The sequence below is a fragment of the Centroberyx gerrardi genome, chromosome 6, assembly GCF_048128805.1.
Source record: "Centroberyx gerrardi isolate f3 chromosome 6, fCenGer3.hap1.cur.20231027, whole genome shotgun sequence".
NCBI lineage: Eukaryota > Metazoa > Chordata > Actinopteri > Beryciformes > Berycidae > Centroberyx > Centroberyx gerrardi.
In genome coordinates, this window is record NC_136002.1 from 30640342 (window position 1) to 30661076 (window position 20735).

The 20735-nt window shown below is 40.8% G+C and overlaps 2 protein-coding genes and 2 non-coding genes across 4 annotated transcripts; all 4 read left to right on the forward strand.

The window, feature by feature from the left end:
- Nucleotides 1–359: 359 nt before the first annotated feature.
- LOC139916881 (pannexin-1-like) lies at nucleotides 360–10637 on the forward strand. Its single transcript, XM_071905898.2, has 8 exons — nucleotides 360–515; nucleotides 1635–1858; nucleotides 4127–4242; nucleotides 6951–7138; nucleotides 7703–7981; nucleotides 8077–8299; nucleotides 9416–9683; nucleotides 10507–10637. The coding sequence occupies exons 2-8, from the start codon at nucleotides 1678–1680 to the stop codon at nucleotides 10593–10595; spliced, it is 1344 nt and encodes a 447-aa protein (XP_071761999.2). The 5' UTR covers nucleotides 360–515; nucleotides 1635–1677; the 3' UTR covers nucleotides 10596–10637.
- A 2292-nt stretch (nucleotides 10638–12929) lies between these two features.
- Nucleotides 12930–17461, forward strand: LOC139916886 (mth938 domain-containing protein-like). The gene is made up of 4 exons (XM_071905904.2): nucleotides 12930–12940; nucleotides 13858–14051; nucleotides 14696–14791; nucleotides 15760–17461. The coding sequence occupies exons 2-4, from the start codon at nucleotides 13920–13922 to the stop codon at nucleotides 15898–15900; spliced, it is 369 nt and encodes a 122-aa protein (XP_071762005.1). The 5' UTR covers nucleotides 12930–12940; nucleotides 13858–13919; the 3' UTR covers nucleotides 15901–17461.
- On the forward strand, nucleotides 14998–15089 carry trnar-ucu (transfer RNA arginine (anticodon UCU)). The gene is given in 2 exon segments: nucleotides 14998–15034; nucleotides 15054–15089. It is a non-coding gene; the product is annotated as a tRNA-Arg (tRNA).
- Nucleotides 17462–19771: 2310 nt separating the features above from the next.
- LOC139916896 (U2 spliceosomal RNA) lies at nucleotides 19772–19962 on the forward strand. The gene has a single exon (XR_011784888.2). It is a non-coding gene; the product is annotated as a U2 spliceosomal RNA (small nuclear RNA).
- Nucleotides 19963–20735: the final 773 nt, after the last annotated feature.

A 20735-nucleotide genomic window follows, 5' to 3' on the forward strand; every position in this document is an offset into this window, starting at 1 on the left:
GGCCAAAAAATGCTCTCAAAAAATGATCTCATGCTCAATGACTGTACTGACAATTTGCACGTTTTTTTTTTTTTAACAAACTATTTTGACAATCTGCATTACAAATGCAATGTGTATAGTAATCAAAGATAATCAATATAAAATACAGAAGGCAACGGCACAAGACAGAACATCTACAAATAAAATACAGATTAACACGACAAGAGTAAAATAAAGAAGAAGAAACAAGAAAAAAAAAGAAAAAGATTTGCAACTTTTAAATCTAGGAAGTCGGAGCTGACGAGGATCCCGTGAAAGCAGCACTGGTTGAGGGAAGCAGCAGGAGGAAGGAGTTCTTTGTCAAACCGGAAGAAGATTCATCCCGATAGTTCTGTTTTTGTCTCATCTGTTGAATGTGTTTCGTCTCGTCTCGCTGCTGCAGTACCAGTGCTGTTTAATTAAAACCATGCTAGTCAAACAGACTGATTAAACCAGAGGGAAGTGATGTTGTTCCGCCGTTAGCAGTCGGCCGGCAGGTGAGTTCAAGTTCAACATCAAGTTTTATCATGATCCAGATACTAACGTCTGTCTAGCCGTTTGATTACAGCAGATTAGAGGTACTGACTAACGTTACTGGGATTTTAAAATAACCGCCCTGTGAATAACTCAGTAACTCTGCTGGAGCTAAAGTAAGTGTTTTGTCTATCCATGCCTGCCAAACACAACGATTCATTTTTTTGTGATTCTCGTTTGATTCCCGAAAAAGAAATTCGTCTTGTTGTCTCATTTACTTGATAAGGACTAGCATTTTTTTTTCTTATTTCTCGTGTTAACCTGATCACACCCCACAGATTCAATAAAATGCAAATTTTGTTTGAGAAGCGATTTGAATTTGCGGTTAACCGGGCCTGCCTTTCACTTCTGCTCGTCAACAACACTGTAAAATCCACTCAGTCTGTTTGTCCTGTTATTTTCAGTCCTGGTCTTTCAAATCAGCATCCTATCCTTAATCCTTCTTAAAATTCCTCTGGACAGTCCGTAAAGTAATCTAAGATGTATCGTCAGTGGTAAATATCAATCAATGATACTACCTGATATGATGTATGCTATGAATTAGATTAGATTAGATAAAGTAATATTAGATCAGATTGGATTAATTAGATCAGATTAGACTAGATTAGATAATATTAGATCAGATTAGATTAGATCAGATGGCACTTTAATGAACCCAGTGGGGAATTTGGGCCGTTGCAGCAACAAGTAGTAATAGGATCCATCAAAGAAGAATAGGATATAACTAAAAATATAGCAAATAATTTATATAAACAAATTAAAGTGACAGTTCCAACAAAATTACATCATAAATATTTATACCAGCTTTAAAAGGTGGTAAACTGTATTCTGCAAATAGCCACCAGACAAATACTGGTAAATTCTGCCTGGTGAGTTTGTCTACTTTACCAGCCACTTTACCAGTCACCACCCAGTGTCCAGAGGCTGCTTTGCATTCTACAAATCAAATTTGGCTGGTAAAATGACGACAGTAGCTGCTGTATTTTGGAATCCACCAGGCACTGTGGGTGAACATGTCAATTTCCTGCCCAGAGAATGAGGCAAATATATTTTAAACTAAGGTTTTGATTTTGCGTCCGCAGGCGTAACTGTTCGTCAGCTGCAGGTAAACACCTGAGCAGAGAGATGGCGATCGCCCACGTGGCCACAGAGTACGTGTTCAGCGACTTCCTGCTGAAGGAGCCCAGCCAGGCTCGGTACCGCAGCGTCCGGACCGAGCTGGCTGTGGACAAGATGGTGACCTGCGTGGCGGTGGGCCTTCCCCTCCTCCTCATCTCTCTGGCCTTCGCTCAGGAAGTCTCTGTCGGTGAGTGGCGACCTGAGTTTGAGTCCAAGGCTATTCCAAGACCAGTTTGAGTCAGGGCCAGGTCCAAAGGGGGTCGAGACCAAGTCAAGACTGAGACCAGAGCAAATCAAGTCCTATTCATGTCCAAAAAAGACAGTAAACAGTGTACATGTCTTTCCAAATGCTCAATAGTCTGTCTTGGGATCTGTTTACGACGAACGTTTATGATAAGCATTTAGCTACGCTGCCAAAAACTATATTGAAGACGGCTAGAAACAAAGTAACAGTAAACATGTCCCTGTCTGGGCCAATCAGTAACAAATATGCCCCCCCCCCCCCATAATATGTAATTATGAAAATATGAGAACGCATTGGTGAGATGCATCATTCCCCCAAGTTTCAGCAAAATCCAACAAACAATCTAACAAGTAAGCAATCTAAAAATCTCCCCCAATTTCATCTTGGGAGACACAAATTTCACTTAATAGGCAAAATGACTTTGAAACAGGGAGTCGTGGTGTAGTGGGTATCTTCCTCCCTCTTCTTGATGTCTTCTCTGATTGGCTAAGTGTTGATGAGCTAAACTGGGCTGCTCCCATTCCAAAAAGGTTCACACAGATCCTTCAGATCCTGACAAGTCACAAGAGTCACAAAATTTGCAAATAGGAGAATGCAGATTTGCAAGTCTACTTATAAGGGAACTGTGAAATTCAGTAGGTGTAAATGTATTGAGAGCTTTACAGGCACAAAACTGAAGACACGTCTGTAAACCATCTCTAAACCCTTCAACATCCAGCTGATTAATGCATAAAGTTTTTACTAATCAGTGTATATAAATTTTACATACCATACACAGGTGTAATCCCTCAAATGGTTTGAAGTGGAGGGGAGAAAATACACAAAGATGGACCAGGTGGAGAGAAACGTATCTTTGAAAATGTTTAGATAGGCTGGAAAAGGTCGAGTCAACATCCAATAGTGGCTAAGATTAAGAAAAGTCCGAGTTAAAATTAGCACAAAACTGTGAGAAATCCAAGACATCAGGAAAATGGTCTGGAGACCGGACTCAGGTACTGCAGCTCTGACTGGAGGCATGAATAATTGACAGGGAAGGAAATTAAACTGTTTTTATCCATAGGCAGGTGGCTGGTAAATCCCTAAAACTCCACGCTGTCAGAGTAGACAAACTCATAAAACGCTGTTTCCTTGCTGGGCTTAGTTTTGATACAAAGTACAGTATAAGTAAAGTAGTCTGCACACCAAGAGGAAATAAGGCTGGAAAACTTAAATTCTTCTAAATAGGCACAACAAAGCAAAAGAATAGAGTTTTTCAGCCTGTTTTTCTCTTAGCACACGGACTACTTTATATTTTGTATTTCACTGTCGGTCACACACACTCTACTAAGCCGGAGAAGAGGAACGTGGTTGGACATGACGTTTATTTTTGCCTCAGTTTTGATGCAGACAAAAAATGTTGGCTTCATGTCGGGCCTGGTTCAAAGTTTCAGCCTTGTTACTGCCGCTTCCTCAGAAGTACAAAGTGTTGGCTGCAAATGCGCAACAGCTCTTAATAATATTTCCACTAAAACCATTTCCATTTCCAGCTCTTAATAACATTTCCTTACTATTTCACAGTAACTTAGTAATTTAGCAGATCCCTATGCTGCTAAGATGGTAGGACAGCTTTCACTTGCACCTGTCAGCCTGCCCCTTCGACTGGCTTTGCATGCAGGCGGTGATCAGATTAGATAGGCGATTGAATAGAGTATATTGTCTTTTTACAGTCTGGGTAGTTTAGTTTATTGTTTATTCGTCAGGTGCCATGCACAACACTGTTGTGCTGGATTTAGCTGTAGAGCTAATTTTCGTCCGCAGTCCCTGGGCAGGAAATATAGAGTAAATAATACAAAGATGAGATTTTTCAAATGTGATTCAGGATGGCATTTTTGGCCATAAAACCCGAATTTCTAATGGAGATTATTACAGTTTCCTATATCCAAGAGACAACCCGCCTTGTATGTTTTGAAGAGTTTACAGATCAAAATGTTAACTGATAGAGATAAAAATCAACTGTTCGATGCTCGCTGACTCTTTCCCAGTGTTCACACACCTGATAACCCTGATCTCTTGCTATCCTCCTTCATTTTAATTATCTCATTTTTGTGCGTTTATGGTCTTTGTTTTCACAAAGCAGTTGGTGATTAAACCTGTTTGTTAAAAGCACTTTTTGAATAAATTGGGTGTGACTTGTTATTACATGCTGTCTGTGCCTCTGTGTGTTTCTCTCAGGTACTCAGATCAGCTGTTTTGCTCCTTCTAACTTCTCCTGGAGACAGGCTGCTTATGTTGACTCCTACTGCTGGGCAGCTGTTCATACACACACTCTACCTCTGTGGCTGCACAAGGTACACACACACACACACACACACATACACAGGGTTATGGTTACCCATACTATTGAAAGTTTTACTGTTAGTCGTTATGTTGAATATTTAACTTTTGCACACACTCGCACACACCACACAGAAACATATTAAAGACTACAATATTTTGCATAATATTTAGTATTAGGGGAGTTAGTGTTAAGGGCAGTTTATAGTACAGCGATTTATGATCGTCACCACTGGCGATGATCATATTCTATCGTCGGTCGCAATGACATGTTGTTTATACTTCCAGTGACAGGCAATCTGTCATTGTTGCGATGGTCGTTGCGCCCAACGCTGAGACTTAAACTGGATTGAACTTTGACCCCATCGCTGGCACAGTTGTCATGACAACATTATGGAACTCTCTTATCCTAACGTCGATTAATTCTCTGAGCTCAAATTAAACAGTAATCAACAGCTCTGGAAGACCGTACTTTTGTAATGGACTGTAGAATAAAACGTACACTGAGGAGACAATTTATGCTATTTATCTAGACCTGGATAAAGACAATAGATTTACTTGAATGAAACTTCTTATTTAAAAAGAAAGAGTGAAAAATAACATTGCAAAAGCAGTTGCATAACATGTAGGTACATTAGGCTATTCTGCAGGCTGGTTTACAAACTGTATTATTATTATTTTCCTTTCAAATGGTTAAATTTTCAATTAGTGCAATTAAGAAAATATATTTGGTTACATGGCGTTATTAAAAGCAGACTGCAGCAGCTGGTTGAAGGCGGTGGAGTCTGGAGGCTCCGACTCGCTTTCAGAACAGACACAACACTTCACAACCTGGGAATATTTGCGTTACTTTGAACTGATGGAAGAAAAGGGTAAAAACATTATTGTTACCTGTACATCATGTGTTGTGAGCGCTATCTGCTGTTTATTTTTTAGACCAGACATGATTAATCAAAGCTGCCTCTGTGATCATACTAGTTTACCATAAAGACGATCAGACCCCGAATAAATGAAAGCTGCTAAGTAGATAACAGGTAAGTAGATAACAGCAGTGTACTCGGTGATGATTTCTATAGCCTACTAGTGAGAAGTTACATCACCAGAAGACATAAAGGTTGTGAAGTTTTTAAGCAGGTAACTTGAAAGCACTTTACTGAGTTACTTTTAATAAAGACTAACTTAGTAAAGTAACTAGTTGCTATTTAGAACTATAGTAACAAAGTAAAGTAACTAGATGAGAGCAAATGACTGAACCTCTGCGATGCGTTCTATAATCGCTCTAGTGTTTATACTTTTTATGAGCAACAGCGTCCAAAATCAAAGTGGAGCGATGATGGAATGTTGGTGACTTTGTAGTGATGTGCATCGGGCGATCATAACTCGTTGTACTATAAACTGCCCTTTACTGCTGGAACAGGAAGCATTTTGATGAGTCTTTCGGGGCACCATGCCTTGTGGAAATAATAAAGGTATAGCAACAACTTCATTAAACCTTTTTAAAACTTTTGTATTTGTTCAACAGGATCCACTGGTTTAACCTGATAAAAGCAGGGTGTTCCCTGTCAGCCTGCCAGTGTTTTGAGAATGATACAAATGTGAAATATTCTCCAGATTATGTTAGATTTCCTCCATGATGCATTTGAGTGACAGTGATACAGTTTCAAGCCAGCAGAGTCAGCCCTGCCAGGAGGCTCTTGTGTCGAGATTGAGTGTGTTATTTTAATTTTTTGAGTGAGATGTTGTAGGCTAAGGGTAACGCTAATTACAGGGTGTGATAATTGACGTGATACATGACGTGTCATTTGATGTTCCTAATTTGATCTTCTATCATGGCGACACTGCAGGCAGCAGATTTAAAGCGGCAGCAGCGCTGGCACTTGCATTTCACCACTGCCATGGGTAAATTTACATTATCATATTTTCGTGAGTGAGTGACGTAAAAGATGATTCACAGCCTGATCTGCAGTTCGCTTTTTATATTTGAAGACCAGCTCGACTGTATTGTGTTCATATTTTGTCCATACATCTGAACAATTGTATGCTACTTGTGAAATTGCTTGCTTAGTTTGAAATCACTGTGTCACCTTTATAAGTTATTTTGCTTTGAAATACATGAAAGGTCTCTGCAGTTCCAGAAATCTCACAAAAACAGCCGTTTTGTTCTGTTCCTCTGCTGACGCTCCGAAACTGAGCGAAGTTCAGAGCCAGACGTGTGAAGGTGGTTTGTTGTGCCACTCGATGCTTCAAGTGCACAGTGGGCCTTTGAAAAGAACTGGCATATTTGAAAACACCCACATCTGACTCTTTGAGTCCATTTCTGCCATTATACTTAGCCTCAGGGGTTTTTGTGTGTTATTAAAGAGTCCTGAATACCCTGTCTCTATGTAAAATCCACCCAAATGGTGATGCTGCCGCCTGAGCCTCTCTAAAAGTCAGGGAGAAACCTTGATAAGTAGGCATAAAGTTGTATACAATGGATATTCACACAGTTTTTGTTGTTACTAAGCCGCTCTTTATTCTGTTATACTGTGTTCCACCCTTTCCTGCCAACCTTTCCTCCTCAAATATTACCACTATCACTAACAATAAAAATAAATTATTATAACTACATCTGTAAAGTAAAATGAGCATACAGCATGTACTGACAGTCAGCTATGGTAAAGGGAAGACTTGCTCTTCTGGCTCCATTCATTCCAGTATTTTCCCCATTTTCTCTCCTCAGTTCTTCCCCTACATCCTGTTGCTGGTGGCGGTGATGATGTACACCCCGGCGTTGTTCTGGAGGTTTTCCGCAGCGCCGCTCCTGCAGTCGGACCTCAGCTTCATCATGGAGGAGCTGGACCGGTGTTACAACCGAGCTGTCACCCTGGCCAAACGCATGGCCACCTCCGGCCTGCCCTCCGCAGACAGGTAGGACGCCTGCAGCCAGCTCAGGTTTGGGGTCGTGATTTGAATGTATGGATTTTTCAGATCCGGTTTTATAAACATCAACATCTCTTTGTCGAATTAGCTGTGATACCTTGGTATAATTACTCTAAACAATGGTAGCCTCTAACTCACACCAGTTGAATTGTTAGTGTTAGTGTTTCTCAAAATTAAGACCACACTCTGAAAGCTTTAGCTCCATTTGCGCCCTCTTCCTGCTTTGTGCCATAAAACAATCACTGTTTGTGCCATGAATCAATCCAGCCGATTTGCTGCAAAATCTGACCCAGTGGCACACACTAATGATTAGTAAATCCAAGAATGGATACCTGTGTCTACGTGGAGAACTGTCTTCAAGTTGTCTTGGACAGAACGAACTTGTCAAGAACGCGAGAAGAGAGAACATACAGAGATTTGTGACGCAACTTCACAGTCTCTGGACGCCAAATGCGAACCACGCTGTAACCAAGTGTTCCTCTACCAAGTTATGTTGTTCACTCTTCTTTCTCCCTCTCTCTTTCTTTCTCTCCTCCCCTATTCCCTGAGCAGCGACCCTACGGAGGGCTGCTTCATGTACCCGCTGGTGGAGAAGTACCTGATGACCAAGCGCTGCTCGCGGGTGCTGCTGTTCCGCTACCTGCTGTGTCGCGGTCTGACGCTGCTCACCCTGCTGTGTGCCTGCGTCTACCTGGCCTACTACCTCCGCCTGGCCTCCGTCACCGACGAGTTCGGCTGCTCGCTGCGCGCCGGCCTGCTCGCCTCCGACCCCACCGTCCCCGAAAAGGTGCAGTGCAAGCTCATCGCCGTGGGAGTCTTCTCCTTGCTGAGGTATTTGCGGTGGGATGAGATTTTTCTGCGCAGCATATTGTTTGAATACGACAGCAGGGCTTGACTTGATTCTGAGTGTTTGATTCTGTTTCCAGCCTCGTCAACTTGGTCTTGTTCATTGCGCTGGTTCCTGTGGTGATCTACGCCAGTCTCCGCCCCCTCTTCTGCCACGGATACGCCCGCTTCCTGGAAACCTACCAATCCCTGCCCACCGTGAGCGTCCTGCCCAGCCCCAGCGGCCAATGGGACGACCTCTCTCTGTATCTGCTCTTCCTGGAGGAGAACCTCAGCGAACTCAAGTCATACAAATACATCAAGGTATGTGTGTTGCATTCGTGTGTGTCCGTGTCAACTCTGATCAGGTATGACAGCATTTTAAAGGTTAATTCCAGTTATTTTCAACCTGGGTCTTATTTTTCTAATTTTTGCCATCATGGCGATCGATTCTGATCAAAATTTCGTCAATTGCCTCACTGTAGAGCTACATATCTTTCAGTTTGCAAGGAGCACTACTCTCTGATACAGCCCAAAGTAGCCAACAGAAACAGTCGACCCCAAAAAGGCGATTAAAACACGGCCTTTCAACACAATAGCGGTGTAATAACAGTAATTTCACATCAAGTCAATAACACAAGTACCTACATGAGAGATTATCAGTTAACAAAAAACAAACAGATGCAAATAAAATCTGTTAAATATTTCTGGAAACCCTGAGTAACAGGGCAGGAAATTAACTTTTTTCTATTGCAGTCTTTTGGGGTCGTTTTCCTATATTTTAAGGGAATTATCCGCACAGTTTGAATGTGTGTTCAACAGTCAGATTGTTTGGATAACCCCAGTTAGTAACCCCATTGTATGGATATTTAAAAAATAAAAAAATAATTCATTATCTTTTTCCAGCTTTACTTTGCTGTGTTTTATCATGGTGCTGGCGGCAGCACAAATCCCCCAAAGGATTAATGAAGTATCTATTCAATCTAATCTATCCTATTTATCGAGCTGCACAATGATGGCTAAAATGCAAAATTGATTGTTTTTCTACATTTTGTGATGATGATTATTCGTCTTGATGGTTACTTGGATGATTATTTTGCTGAACTTCTTGTGTCTTCTGTCAGCAGCTTGACTATTTTCAGTCTTTTCTATTTGTTATTTTATTTTATTAAATCAAATGTAATCAAGTGTAAATTGTAAATTAAATTGACATTTTATATTTTCCATCTTCGTCTATCCATGTGTAGGCCCTCTTGCATTATCTGGACTACTTTCAACTACAGCTGACATTCTATATTAAATTAAATGTTTTATTATTGCTGATCTGCCAATATATAATTATTAACTATGGAAACTAAAATTGGAATACATGGTTATAAAATGAATTGCAGCCCTACATATCTATCCTGTTTGTATAATGTACTGTGTTTCTCCCTGTAGGTGCTGGAGTTGCTGAGAAGACGAGGAGAATGCTCCGGAGAAGACTTTGACTCCATGGGTCTGCTGCAGACGCTCTGCCTGGTGAAGACGGACGCTGTGGACGGGAACAAAGCCTCCGCTGCCACAGGGAAACCGGATCAAACTAAAGCTAACGTAGCCAACCCGAACGGCAGCCCCACAGCAGCCAGCGCTGGAGCCGTGAAGACCGGCGCCGGAGGTCCGAACTCAGCCCCGCTTAACGACAGCAGGATAGAAACTGAGATGAAGGGTGAGTGTGAAGAAGGTGGAGTTTCCCCTCGATGACTGATTGAAACATTTTAGGCATTTTTTTCAGCTGATGCTCTTATCCTGAGCAATTTGCATTATCGGTCTGATATTGGCCTTTTGATAAAACTTGGATATCGGCCAGTCGCTGTTTTCCCCTGCCGATATAATGGAGGTGAGGATATGATTTTACTCAACAGCTTCAGTCTGTAAAACCTGAAATGAAACCTGCCTCACCCTGCCTTAATGAGCTGCTAACCCACCTAAAAAGAAATGTCATTACTCTGGCTTTAAATGTAGAGTTTTAGTGTCCCATGAGGGTCTAAATGCTGTTTCAGAGGCTTTTCTACCCTGACAAGAATAAAAATCAAGGGGAAATACTGAATCTTTGTAATTTTTTGGAATTGTTTGGCAAGAAAATGGTCAAATTTAGATGGTTAGATGGTACCTTTTCTTTGTCTGTACCTTCCAGTAATGGATGGATGCTGTTAACTGAATAAGCCTTTAAGCAAAACACTGAAACACCCACTTGCTGCTTCTTTTATCTGGTCCATGAAGTAACACAGAGCATGTGAGACATGTCAGCAGTCAGGTAAAGTGCTATGATAAAGGAGGTTTATCTGAGTTGTGTGGGTTCAAAAATCATAGGCAAAAAGAAATCAGCCAGAACTCACAAACTGGAAAAAAAGGAAGAAATCAAAAAGAAGCCCACTGATGTAAAAAAAAAAAAAAAAAAAGGACAAAAAGACTAAGAACTAAGAAATTGCACAACAGGTAGAGACCATCATCAGTTCTGAAGTAACACAAAATATTTTTTTTCTTTCCAGAGTTCACTCCATTGCTGCCGGGAAACAGCGACACGACGGGCGGCAACAAACAGAGCGAGGGAGGGACTGTCCGCCAGCGAGCGATGTGATTGGCTGCCGGCATGGCATTGAGACTGTGTTTCAAGGGGGAAGAGCGATTTCTACTTCTGATCCGGGGCTGATGGAAGCTCAAGTCTGGCCGTCTTCCCCACAACTCAGTCCGAACAAAGCGGACAAAACTCAGCGGACATAGTGAAACAACACGGTGACGTTTAATCTCACCTCAAAGATATTCAACTGCCTGACATACACAAAAACAAAACCTTTTAGTCTCCCAGGTTTGAATGATGTCCTCAATTGTGATTGGCTGAAGAAATAGAAATGCTGGATTTTTTTTTTACTGCCTTTACTCACAGCCGAAGCCAGGCCGTTCTCCTGCCCGGCACAGTGATTGGTAAACAAAAATAAAAAGGTAAATAAAGTGAGGAGAAAGGTCTGGCAATATTACTAGACACCTGGTTCTAACTGAGAGGAAAACTCATTTTGGTACTATTCGAATGTGTGGAACCATGTAGAACCCAGCCTGTGGGTGCTACAAGTTGAAGTACATGCTTCAAATACTACTGGTGCCAAGGGCAAAATAGAGAGAACGATGTGACTATTCTGCTCTATGAATTATGGGATATAATGACATCAGACTGACTACAGTAGGCCGTCTCAGCATCCTGCCTTCGAATGCAAACTAGTTGGCGGAAAATGTCAGGATGTTATTCGTACTTCTTTATACACCTATCAGGGATGTGACTTTTCAGGTCTTTTCAAGATTTATGGGTTTTTGGGTTGTTGTTTTTTTTACTGATAACCTGTTTAATTCTGAGAGAGATTTTTTGTTTATTTCCTTTCCCCATGACTTCCTGGTTTGACCACATCCCTGATATGTTTGTTTACCTACTACAGTAAATGCAGTAGATACTGTTGCAGTACGAGAGGTTGGTCACGTCCGACATGAACCATAGCCTTGCTGCCTAAACCGATGGGATGATATGAGGGGAAAAAAACTGATGAGATTACGAACTGAACTAAGCGGAGTATCGCTGCCGCCGCAAGAAAACCACATATCTGCAACACCTACATCTGTCAGGGAGGAAGAAAACAGTGCTGTATTCACTCATACATGTAATGAAAGTATACAGTGGGGGTTTTACCAGGTTTTCATGGCCAAAGGGTCATGAAACTAACTAAACTAACTAAATCACCAAAATTGCAATTATGTGGTTTTCGGCAACAGCAGGGGTATTTATTTGCACTACTGTCATTCTGGGAGAATGCAATTTTGTGAGATTATCGATCACATTTCAATAAAAAGATTTTAAAGGGGATTACCACTAAATCAGGAGTTCATTCATGATATTCATGTGTTGTACGGTCTAGAACACGCCAATGGATATTTGTGAACATGATGTGAATTTTCCCAAAGCCAGAAACCAGAGAGCTAAGACATGAACTTGTGGACTTACATGTCACCGCATGAGTCTGAGTCTTCGTTCTCTGGTTTCTTTTAAGGGAGAGTTTTCAGCTTTTGCAAATATTGATTGGACTGTCCAGACTATGAAAATAATATATGAATTCTTAAATTGTGTGGTATTCCCTTTTAAGAGCCAGATTATGTGTACAGGATAGTTTTCTCTTTTGCAGATTTATGTTAATCATTCTTTTACATATAAAACCAGCCAACAGCGGCACAAACGGGGAGATTTAATCTGAAAATGCTATGTTCATTGCCCAATATTTAACCGCTGTTTACATCCTCCAAAACATAATAGTAAAGGGCTTAATATAGGTAATAACTTGTCAGAGTTGGTGTCAAATTTTTTTTTTCAATATTTGAATGTCTCAACCTGAAATTGAACTCTTCATATAATATTTGCTTGGGAATCTCAGGGAAAACCCCATCTCATTACACTATAAACAGCTGTCACTGTAAATGTCAGACTTCTTGTGTATTTTGCCTGCCTGTATATGCTGCAGTAAGTGGATTATTATCATGACATGTAGTTTCCACTGTGGTAGGATTTCGTGTTTACATTGGTGTGTGCGTTTCTGACATGTTTTATACACTTTTCTGCTCTTTTTTTCAAGTAAATGTTTTGGGATCCCATTTTGAGCATTGGGACATTTTTTAAATGTACAATCTTGAAAGAAACTGCTGTTGTCTTTGTTATGATACTTGTGACATTTATTCTGTCTGCATTTGGTAATTTCAGAACGGATAATTTGATATAAACATCTGCCGGTCGTGTTTGTAATATGCTGTAATATTTACACTTTTTGAATTGTTGGAAAGGTTAAGACAGAATAGTTGGAGGAGATTGCTGTTGAGTTTTATATCGTCAGATTAGTTTATGAAGGTTTAAAGGTCAGAGTCTAACTGGGTGGGACTTCACTTCATCCAGAGGTAAGAGGGAGACTTTGCCTACGTTTCTGTCCAAATTAAACGATTGACTGAAATCTCTCTGACATTTTCTTTGTTAATGACTTCAACATGCTGCTTTAATACCGAAAGATAGCCAAATAAAGTTGTTTGTTGCTTAACAGGAACTTAAACGTTTTGTTCGTTTAATAGCTGCTTTATTGGCTAACAAGCTAACGTTAGCTAGCTAACTAACGTTAGCGTTATAACAACAAGCAACTTAGTAACTCAAACGAAATAAGCGTTATTGTTGAAATAACGGCTCAAACAACAAGTAGCCTGCTAACGCTTACATAACTAACACAACACGTACTATTATCTGACTGAATAGCATATGAGTTGGCAACAGAAACAGTTATTAGTTATTGCACCAGCGGTCACTAAAAGCCGTTTTGCTAGCGTTACATTCAGTAATGTAACTCAGTAGCAAGTTAGCTAAGCTAAATAGAAAGGAAAGTAAACTACGGCCTCCAGTCAGTGATCAAAATGGGGCAAAAAACTACAAAAATACATGTCAGCAAAGCATTCATGTATGCACATTCCCTTAAAAGCCCACATCATCAGTTTGATACTAACGTTACTTGATTTAGTTTACCCACCTTTGAATTTGTGGAATAGCGTTTACCCAACTTGTTTAGGCCGACATACTGTTACATCCTAATGATGTAAAGTCACAATGCACAACATAGTAAAATGTATCAAACTGATGCAAGTTATATAACCACAGGTTCACTGATTGTAGGTTATAGTTTACTCCCCTTTTCATTTACCCTTTTGTTAAGATGTATGTTAGCCTAAAATAATAAGGTAAACTCAATTGTGCAAATAAAAAGCTGGATAAGCTGAGTTTAGGTGGGTTTACTCTCCACTACATCCTTGTTTACATCCTCATATCACCACAGCAACAGTCCTGTTTTGCCTTCCACCTCTACCTCGGCCAGTCAGCAGGAGGCGCCACTCCACCATGTCTTCACCAGAGATAGCATCAGTGTCCTGGGGTCAGATGAAGGTGAAGGGATGCTCCTCCACCTACAAGGACTGTAAGGTCTGGCCTGGAGGCAGCCGGGCCTGGGACTGGAGCGAGACCGGCACTCAGGTGAGGGGGGCCCAGAGAGTGACGATGACACTCCCCAGTTTTGATTTTAAAAAATAGACCAGAAAGATCTTTTACATTTCTCTTTGCCCTTTTCCTTAATTAAGATTAAATTGATAAGCATTCTCCCATCTTAAGCCTATCCACAGTACAGCCTAATTAAATATAGGCCTTTCTTGAGACTGACTTATCATTCAGACAACCTACCAACTAGTCCAACTTGAAAAAAATTGACTTTTGCACATTCCTAGTTAAGTCTTAAGTACAGTAGATGTAATAGCCACACCATTTTACCGTGTCCTCCTTTAGTGTTTGAGTCACCAGCCTCCACTGGATTACACCTCAGAGTTGTTGGTCCCAAAAAAATTGCACCTGAAATAGACTTCCCAGTGTTTTCAGTAGTTTTAGTGTGGGTTTTGACTCATGAGCTCATGAGATCCAGGAAAATGCTGGTATATCATATAATCAAATTGCGCTGCCTGAGATGGTTGTCAGATATTTTCTGGAAAGCCTATATTTTTAACATTTTTTTCATAATTCTAGATCCTTACAATAGGAGCAGGAAAGCGACTGCCAGTCGTCATTTAATTTAGGTGGATTACTCCTTTAAGTTGTTTTAATGTGTAAATCTCTGCTCCCCACCGCAGCACAGCCCCGGAGTGCAGCCAGCGGATCTAGCGGAAGTCCTGAAGGTGGGAGTAGACACGCTGGTCATCGGCAGAGGCATGAGGGAGGCTCTGCAGGTGAGAGCAGGGACCAGGCAGGCAGGGGATGTAAACAGTGAATTTGAATGAGCTATTCAGTGTCCTCGCTCATCCAGTTTATATGCAGTCAGCAAAAAGAAACGTAAACATCGGGCTGGTGAACTCAGATAGAGAGCAGGGCTAATACAGCCATGGTTGTGGTTTCCACCCCACATGAGACAATGAGGCACCTGTGTTGATCATCTGGCTCCGTGGCGCAATGGATAGCGCATTGGACTTCTAGTTGAAGAAGGGAGAGGTAATTCAAAGGTTGTGGGTTCGAGTCCCACCGGAGTCGCAGTTTTGGTCAGCAGGAAGGCCCAGTGGTTGGTGAGGTCATCCCCCAACAGGAGGGCCGGGGTGCAATCCCCCATGTGACCATCCCTGTTCAAGTATCCTTCAGCAAGATATATTAAGTAATAATCTGGAACATATTCATGTCAATAAATACATTTGCTTCTCTCTGTCACCAATTGATATAACACAGCAGTGATTCAACCTTTATCCAGTTCATGAAAGCTTTTAAATTTGCTGTTCAAAAACACCCGGTGTGAGGTAGGTTTTTCCCGGGCAAAATCCTAAATACTGCTCTGTTTTCCAGCCTGCAAAAGTGAGCTTTAACCCACACACATGACTCTTTTCCTCCACCTCTGCCCCATAGTGACCGATCTGGTGCAGACCTGAAACAAAGTTGTTTATCTCAAAAACTACTCACCACACAAATGTCAAGTTTAGCTTTGCATGTAACAATACTTTCAGCTTGTGTGTAATTTGGCCCATATGGGCAGACTTTGAATGCTACCGAGTGCCATGTAATTGTGTTGTCCTGGGTTCAAATCTGGCCTGTGAAGGTATATAAGGAGAGGGTTGATATAAGGTGGAATTAAAAGTATCTGTACCTGCCCACCATCCCACTTGAAAAATGTTAGATTATGACACATTATTAATCAAACTCTCCTCTCCTCCAGGTTCCCTCCTCCACTCTGGACTTTGTGAGGCAGAAAGGCGTGGAGGTCCAAGTCCTGCAGACGGAGAAGGCCGTCGCCAAATACAACAACCTGGTCGGCCAGGGCGCCAAGGTGGGCGGGGTCTTCCACTCCACCTGCTGATGATGTCACCGTTGCAGCGTCGACCACCATCACCCGTGCCAGCTTGTTTACTTCAGGGAGACTGTGTTTGGGCAAATGCTGAGTGGCTGGCTGAGCACAACAACTGGGAGCAAGACGAAGACACTTAATTTAAATTATTTCTTCAAGTATATATTAATAATATTACTACCCTAAGCTACCTTCCCTCTACTCTGATTGGTTCGCGCTTCACCGCATCATCAGTGTGGAAAAAAGTCAAAGCCAGCTGGACTTAAGTTTGTAGCTGCGCTGTTTGTGTTGCCGGCTTCCATTGAAAATTAATGACTTTCTATTGCCCATAATCTGAACGCACCTTAAGACTTTTTTACCTGTTGATGATACTGTTGCTGTTGTGCCAAATCTAATCGCCTTTGCATTGTGATTGATCGCTGACCATGTGACCGTGGGACCAGAATTATTGTGGTTTGGAAACAGTACAGAAGGAAGCAGCTTAGTCCAGTGTTTCTCAGAGTGGCGGGACCATTCTGACATTTAGCTGTGGGACAGATTTAGTTTAGTTTTGATTAGTTTATGTGACATAAAGAGACCCCATTGGGCTTGTAAAAACATCACATCTCAATAGAAACAAATCAAGATTAGAAGTCAGGACTAACAGAAACTAAACTAAAACTAAGCTACTAAGCCAGGAAGACACCGTCTTAATTCAGCTGTTCTGTTCATGTTGAGTTTAGCAGGTGAATCAAGAGTTCAGTCATTCCATGATTATTCCACGATGAATTCCATGATTCCATTCAACAATCATACAGGGAGAAATCCATCGTGGGAAGCAGAGAGACCAATTTCTCCACCCACAGTAGCAGAAAATAGACCAGAATGCAATGCAAGGCAGGTTGAGTTTTAAGTAAGGGGTGAAACACTTTTTCTCAACTAGAAAACTTGATTGCTCTCACTATCGCCATCTCTCTCTCCTCCTTCATGTATTACGCACAGCTGAATTTTACAAATTCTCTTGGGGTTGTCGAAAGGCATTCTGGGAAATGCAGGAAATCTCTAACTGAAGTAGAAGTAGATGAGGCGGGTTGAGGGAAAGCAGCACCAAAAAAGTACACTTCAACAGTTCATCACAAAATAACTCCTGGAATGCATTGAACATCATAGATTGAAGATATAAAACAGTATTAGAGTATCCCAGGGTGGATTTTTTTCTTTAAATTGAATCCAATGCTATGCAATGTCTTCATTACAGTCAGAAGCTTTGTGTAATAACAGGTGCCTGTTTATTACATTGCACTAACAATGCATCAAAATCAGTAAAAATGACTTATTCCTCCTATTTGCACAGCAAAATAAAACAATCTTTGTTATGAAAATGACTCAGCTGCACTTAATAAGGATGAAGCATTGTTATCACAGTTACTTAATTTGATATATACCAAAAATGTACAGGAATTTCTCTTGATGATATTGGTCCAAATACAGACTTACCTTGATAAACATGTTCACACCTAATTAGCCGTGAGCAGTGTGGACACAGTCTTTTTTTATTCATGTTTGTAATAAAAACACATTTCCTGCAATTCTAGTTTCCCGTGCCAATTTTGCTTTTTTTTTTTTTACCACAAAAATCGGAAATTGGAAAATTGACACAACTCAAAAGAAATGATGTACCTGACATCTTAAAAAAATACTTCTGTTGAAGGATGAGTATTTATGACTACAAAAACGCTAGAAATCAATCAATCATCAATCAATCTTCTGAACTGTGAGAAACAATGTTTTAGCAGTATTTTTTATTCTGAGGGGCTGCCTGCGTGACCTGTGCGTGCAGCAGCGTAACGTCAACGTCATCAGAGAGCTAGCATTAGCTTTAGCCTTTAGCTTGAACCTGCGTTTTGGGAAAACGAAGGGCTTTATTGGAAGTTAAGACTTGGAAAAAAAGGTGAAAGTTTGAACTACCGCGCACAAAATGAAGCGCTTGGCAGGTCGTTTTGTATATAAGCGTTTGGGACGCTAATAATAGTACGTAAAAAATCAGCGCCATCTAGCGTCCTTTTGGGGCGATGGTTCACCCAGCCGCTAATTGGTGGTATGCAAATGAACAGGTGTGGGTAATCTGCGTGTTCAACACTAGAAGCATCAGAAGTCCTTCAGAAACTAACATTTTAACACAAAGTAAGCCAGGTTTCCATTGCAGTCATGGGAGGAGATCGTCAGAGTGTCTTGGAGTTACAGCCTGTATTTTGGTAAAGTGAAAACCACCTGAAGAAAGACTTCGTGTATTCCGAGGAGGAGAGAGGTCAAAACATGGCGCTTCATTTCTCAACCGTCTTGTTCGGCCTTCGCCATGTTTCTCCACCAAGACGTGTTGCGGTAAGTTTATTTTACTGTGGTTTCTGTAATGGGTCCCAGCGGGTCAATGTCTCGTCTAATTTATGGGTAACCTGTCCAGTGAGTTTCTTCAAATTGAAGGGTCAGCTCTTCTGTTTTGTAACTTGTTCGGACGGACTGTGCGCTATAAGGCCTGTAGTTTCTGAGTAGCCCGATGTGCTTTTCAGGCCGTTTTGCTGTGCCCTGAATTGAACACTTCAGGTTTATGGATTTATTTATTTATTTATTTAATATAAGAGAAGTTTTAAGTGATGAAAGTGTAAACTGAAGTGGTTGCAGTAGTGCTGTAGAGGAGTAGCCGTTCACGGCAGGCCTAGTACTAACCCTCCCCCCTAATTGTGTTTTATTGAACTTGACAGTCATGCAGTCTAACAGCACATGAAAGCGGATATCTGTGTTTCTCAGCTCAATTCATGCAGTAGTTCCACTATGGTCTTTTTTTGCCAGGTTTGTTTTATGGGATGGGGTAAAAACGCATTTAGTTCATAGGCAATTCACACCTTCTGTCTGCTTTTATTCAGGTCTTGAACTACATGTAGGCCTATTGCAGTAAATCACCGTGTGCATGCATTTACTTTCTGAACATGCATTGCCAATATATTGCAAATTCGGGTTTAGGGTTTTTCTACATTCAATCACCAATTCCCACATGGCTTTCTTTCCAAAATGCTATATTTTCATTTTGAGAGAAAATGTCCAATCAATATGATTTTGTCTCTCATAATTATGAAAAGTCAGAGTTTCTCAAAAATAAAATACTAGCTAATGTTTATGAGAGTTTTTCATAATTATGAGATGGTAATAAAATAGGCTATAGTTGTCCTGGTTTACATTTCCTCATGTAAGCTGTTTACATTGCACTGTGTTGCACTGCCAATTCATTGATTTGTCAAATTTTCTGTAGGTTTCCGCATTTGATATAAACGTTGGTGAATGAATGCATTTGGAAAAAAATATCTAAAAACCTGCGACTGCTAGAATGGTTTACAAGCGGATATATGGCCCCTGGATTGTGCAGCAGGTAAAGCGCTGCAGTTAGCTTGATTCTCCACTAGATACTGCTAGAGCTCCATTTGTTTTTGTGAAGTGAGTTCACAAGTGAGTTACAGGACCGTAAAAAAATATGCATTTTGTTCACCAGAAGACTATTCTGTTCAGATACACAGTTCCGTTGCATCTTTATCATCCAGATTATCTTAAAATACACACATCTTTCCTGCTAACGTAGCTGTAAATGGGATTTTGATTCCTCCGATGTTTTAGTTTCCTATTGGACTAGAACGCACCACGTGACCAGGAAGAGCCTAGAAGCTGCATTCGCGAGCCCCTCGTTTCTTATAAATAACATATTTTCCTGAGGTTATATCGCATTTGACATGTTTAAGGTTAGCGTACTTTTGTTCATTGTTTCTTGAATGGTCTTAAAGTCATAATTTCGGTCCAAACCCGTCAGTCAGAGTGATATCGCCGATAACGACTCCTTTCCCTCTGTCAGTTTAACGGTATCGCTTCTCGGCCTTTTGGCTAAGATCAAGTGTAGTATCTGTTCTTATCAGTTTAATATCTGATACGTCCCCTACCCGGGGACCATATATTAAATTGATTTTTGGAATAGGGAGATGGAATAGGGGCTTGCTCCGTCCACTCCACGCATCGACCTGGTATTGCAGTACCTCCAGGAACGGTGCACCCTCCTCTATTGTTAAAAGAAAATATTAATTATCTCTGAGGGTTGTGTTAGTGGTTTATAATTGTGTGCCAAATAAATCAACTCCTAGTATTCTGTTACATCACCACATTTGGTAGGAAAATAACAGGTGATTGATTGAATGACGGCCACAGCCAGTGAGCTGTGTATTGTGAAGTGTTGGTAGGGAATACATATGTCATCATGGGAATACTATGAATAGCATGTAGGTTTTTATGCCAGTCTACACCAGCTGATTTCCGCTAATTATCCTCTCTGGTTGAAGGTGTGTTAATGTAGTGTTTGGTTGGGAACAAAAACCTGCAAACTTTTGAGTCACGGCGCCACTTGACTGAAACCCACTTGATTTATGTCACATAAAGTCAGTACTAATTCACCGTATGTTAGTATAAAAGCTTAAAATCACAACGGGAATACTGCAAGGGATTGTAATTCAGAAATATTCCATGGGCTTGAAATTGTAATCATTTGTCAATAATACTGTACCTCAGTTTCTGACAGCATCACCTAACCTAAAACCAGTGTTATTACTTTATTACATTTTAGAATTTTTGTACTTAACAAGTGGGGTAATGTGCACTCCTGGCAGTAATTGATATAATATATAAATGTAAAAATATAATATATTAATATAATAAATCCAACAGCCTTTACAAGTGTTTTTCTCTGATAATTTTTTATATTTGAGTATATTTTGAGGATGGTGGATATCCATGCAAAATGTTCTCCAACATGTAACTTGATGTTTTGTCCTGGAAGG

Bases quoted from the DNA above. Each gene is read 5' to 3' on its own strand.
- LOC139916886 (XM_071905904.2), top strand. From the start codon at position 13,920: ATGTCTTCACCAGAGATAGCATCAGTGTCCTGGGGTCAGATGAAGGTG. The intron at 14,052-14,695 runs GTGAGGGGGGCC...TCCCCACCGCAG, and splicing joins GGAGCGAGACCGGCACTCAG to CACAGCCCCGGAGTGCAGCC. The intron at 14,792-15,759 runs GTGAGAGCAGGG...CCTCTCCTCCAG, and splicing joins GCATGAGGGAGGCTCTGCAG to GTTCCCTCCTCCACTCTGGA.
- LOC139916881 (XM_071905898.2), top strand. From the start codon at position 1,678: ATGGCGATCGCCCACGTGGCCACAGAGTACGTGTTCAGCGACTTCCTG. The intron at 4,243-6,950 runs GTACACACACAC...TTCTCTCCTCAG, and splicing joins TACCTCTGTGGCTGCACAAG to TTCTTCCCCTACATCCTGTT. The intron at 7,139-7,702 runs GTAGGACGCCTG...TTCCCTGAGCAG, and splicing joins GGCCTGCCCTCCGCAGACAG to CGACCCTACGGAGGGCTGCT.